The 3331-nt window shown below is 56.0% G+C and overlaps 1 protein-coding gene across 1 annotated transcript in view; it reads left to right on the forward strand.

Moving 5' to 3' along the window:
• Positions 1 to 3331, forward strand: part of TPRG1L (tumor protein p63 regulated 1 like) — a 5662-nt gene extending 2331 nt beyond the window's left edge. Inside the window, exons 2-6 of the mRNA XM_007448980.1 lie at positions 18 to 141; positions 246 to 337; positions 414 to 590; positions 1405 to 1558; positions 3137 to 3331. Of these exons, the coding sequence (XP_007449042.1) occupies positions 18 to 141; positions 246 to 337; positions 414 to 590; positions 1405 to 1558; positions 3137 to 3331 (742 nt within the window). The remainder of the gene's footprint in view (positions 1 to 17; positions 142 to 245; positions 338 to 413; positions 591 to 1404; positions 1559 to 3136) is intronic.

Consider the following 3331-nt stretch of genomic DNA (forward strand, 5'->3'; position numbering starts at 1 on the left):
GTCGGGCCGGGCGGCAGCGTCGGTGGCGGCGGAGGCGGGGGGCGGCTGGGGACGGGCACTCCGCTGCGACAGACTCTGTGGCCGCTCAATGTCCACGACCCCACGCGGCGCGCCCGCGTCAAGGAGTATTTCGTGTTCCGGGTGAGGCTGGGAGCGGGGGCGGGAGAGGGCGTGGGGGGGCGGGGCGGGCGAGCGGGCGTGACCTGTGACTTCCGCCCCCGGCCCGCCCCCCACGCTCCCAGCAGCCTGGCACCATCGAGCAGGCGGTGGAGGAGATCCGCGTGGTGGTCCGGCCAGTGGAGGACGGCGACATCCAGGGGGTGTGGCTGCTGACTGAGTAAGGGGGCGCGCGCTGGGGAGGGGCCCGGGCGCCTGTGCGCCCCGGGCGCCGAAGTAACCGCTGCCGCCCGCAGGGTCGATCACTGGAACAACGAAAAGGAGCGGCTGGTGCTCATCACCGACCAGGCGCTGCTCATCTGCAAATACGACTTCATCAGCCTGCAGTGCCAGCAGGTGGTCAGGGTAGCCTTAAACGCGGTGGACACCATCTCCTACGGAGAATTTCAGTTTCCCCCGAAATCGCTCAATAAGTAAGTGTGTTGAACAGAGAGCCCGCCACCAGGGCCTCCCAGTCAGCGCTTCCGAAATCAGCCTCCAGTGAATGTCTTGCTTCAACAGCAACAGAGTGTAGAGACAGGTGACTTGTGCCCAGCAGGGCGCGATAGAAGGAATTCTGGCACAAGAGACAGTTATTAGGCTTGGAGTAAAACGAACTCAGGCCCGACGTGGGTATTCTTCAGATAAGAGCCAAACTCAGCATTTTATTCCCACCAAGAAAGGATTACACCTGTCACATCAAGCTCTGTTGTGGTTAATTTTTAAAAGAAAAAGGTAGTGTGTCGCTTTGATTTGCAGATATTACTGAAGATTAAATTTGGAAACGTTTGATGGCCAGTTTTCAAGAGCTGATCTTCATCTGTTAGGGAGGTTTCTGAAATATGAGAAACCTGGACATCAGTATACTCAGGTGAATTAAACGGTATATTTTAGAGTTTTGATGAAGAGATTTGGGTAGGGAATTCAGGAAGCTAAGATAAGCTCAAAATTTTAGCCAACGATAAGATGCTCAGGGAAAAGGATTTAAACTTGCAAAAATATTACTCATTTAGTTAGCACAACTAAGACAGTGCTTTCAGTTTGTCATATTTTAAAGTGCTGAAAGCTCTCGTTATTAGACACACCATTCCTGTCCAACCCCACGGGTCCTTCACTGTTGTGAAATGTCATCAGTCTTATCTTTACCGGGCGGAACAGCTTTTTAATCTCACACCCATGACTGAGCAGGTGCTCGGGGGCGCTGTGGCCTGCTGTGTGAGGTCTGGTCCCTTTCTTCCCACTCGGTAGGCGAGAAGGTTTTGGGATTCGCATCCAGTGGGACAAGCAGAGCCGCCCGTCCTTCATAAGCAGATGGAACCCCTGGTCCACCAATGTGCCGTACACCACGTTCATAGAGCACCCGATGGCCGGCGTGGATGAGAAGACAGCCTCTCTGTGCCAAGTAAGAACACAGACAGTAACGGCAGCGCTGCCCAGTGGGATGGGAATGTTCCAGGCCTGTGCTGCCCAGTACGGTGGCCACATGTGGCTGCTGAGCACTTGAACAGTGGCTAAACAGGGAAAATAAACTGTTTTTTTCCCATAAATTTATTTATTTAGTTTTTCTTCTTTTGGCTGTATTGCTGTGTGTGGGCTTTCTCTAGTTGCTGTGAGCCGGGGCTACTCTTTTTTTTTAGAAGATGTCGGGGGTAGGAGTTTATTAATTAATTAATTTATTTTTGCTGTGTTGGGTCTTCGTTTCTGTGCGAGGGCTTTCTCTATTTGTGGCGAGTGGGGGCCACTCTTCATCGCGGTGCGTGGGCCTCTCACTATCGCGGCCTCTCGTTGTGGAGCACAGGCTCCAGGCGCACAGGCTCAGTAGTTGTGGCTCACGGGCCTAGTTGCTCCGTGGCATGTGGGATCCTCCCAGACCAGGGCTCGAACCCGTGTCCCCTGCATTAGCAGGCAGATTCTCCACCACTGCGCCCCCAGGGAAGCCCCCGGGGCTACTCTTTACTGTGGTGCATAAGCTCATTGCGGTGGCTTCTCTTGTTACAGAGCACGGGCTCTAGGCGCGCAGGCTTCAGTAGTTGTGGCACGTGGGCTCAGTAGTTGTGGCTCACGGGCCTAGTTGCTCCGTGGCATGTGGGATCTTCCCGGACCAGGGCTCGAACCCGTGTCCCCTGCATTAGCAGGCAGATTCTCCACCACTGCGCCCCCAGGGAAGCCCCCGGGGCTACTCTTCACTGTGGTGCATAAGCTCATTGCGGTGGCTTCTCTTGGTACAGAGCACGGGCTCTAGGCGCGCAGGCTTCCGTAGTTGTGTCACGTGGGCTCAGTAGTTGTGGCTCGCAGGCTCTAAAGCACAGGCTCAGTAGTTGTGGTGCATGGGCTTAGTTGCTCCGTGGCATGTGGGATCTTCCCGGACCAGGGCTCGAACCCGTGTCCCCTGCACTGGCAGGAGGATTTTTAACCACTGCACCATTGGGGAAGCCCCAAATAAACTTTCGGTTTTTAAAAGTTTGTTAACTTACGTCTAAATAGCCCTGTGTAGTTAGCAGCTGCTGGTCAGCATAGCTCTATGATGGGGTCCTCTGTGGCTGCGGTCGTCTTGGAGAAGGGCCCAGAAGGGCTTCGGGGTGTGGCAGGTGACCCCTGCCCATGGTAGAGCTGGGCAGTCTGCGTGCTCAGCAGGAGAGGAGGCCTTGGGGTGGTGAGAGCCGGGTCCAGGACTGGCGACAGGCCCCCACTTGCCAGCTGTGCACCTTGGCCTGCTCACCGCCTGGTGGGTGGTGGGGAGGAGTAGGTGGGTCACTACGGCAAAGCCACGTCGACCGGCAGAGTGAGGCCCGTGAGGACTGGCTGTGGCTAGTCACAGGTGAGCGCAGAGGTGAGGTGTGACGCTTGGAGGGTGACGCAGAGGAGATGAGCCCAAGGGCTGCTGGATGCGTCTGGGCAGGCATCTCTCCAGGGTGGGGACGGGCTGACACAGACGCATGGGGGATCATCTGATCAAGCTCCCTGTCTTCTCTCTTTACAGCTGGATGGCTTCAAAGCTCTGTTAATCCAAGCTGTCAAAAAAGCCCAGAAGGAGAGTCCTCTGCCAGGCCAGGCTGGCGGCGTGCTGGTCTTGGAGTGCCCCCTCCTCATCGAGACCTATGTGGGGCTGATGTCCTTCATCAACAACGAGGCTAAGCTGGGCTATTCCATGACCAGAGGCAAAATCGGCTTCTAG

This window comes from Lipotes vexillifer, unplaced genomic scaffold, assembly GCF_000442215.2.
Source record: "Lipotes vexillifer unplaced genomic scaffold, Lipotes_vexillifer_v1.1 scaffold835, whole genome shotgun sequence".
NCBI classification, from domain to species: Eukaryota; Metazoa; Chordata; class Mammalia; order Artiodactyla; family Lipotidae; genus Lipotes; species Lipotes vexillifer.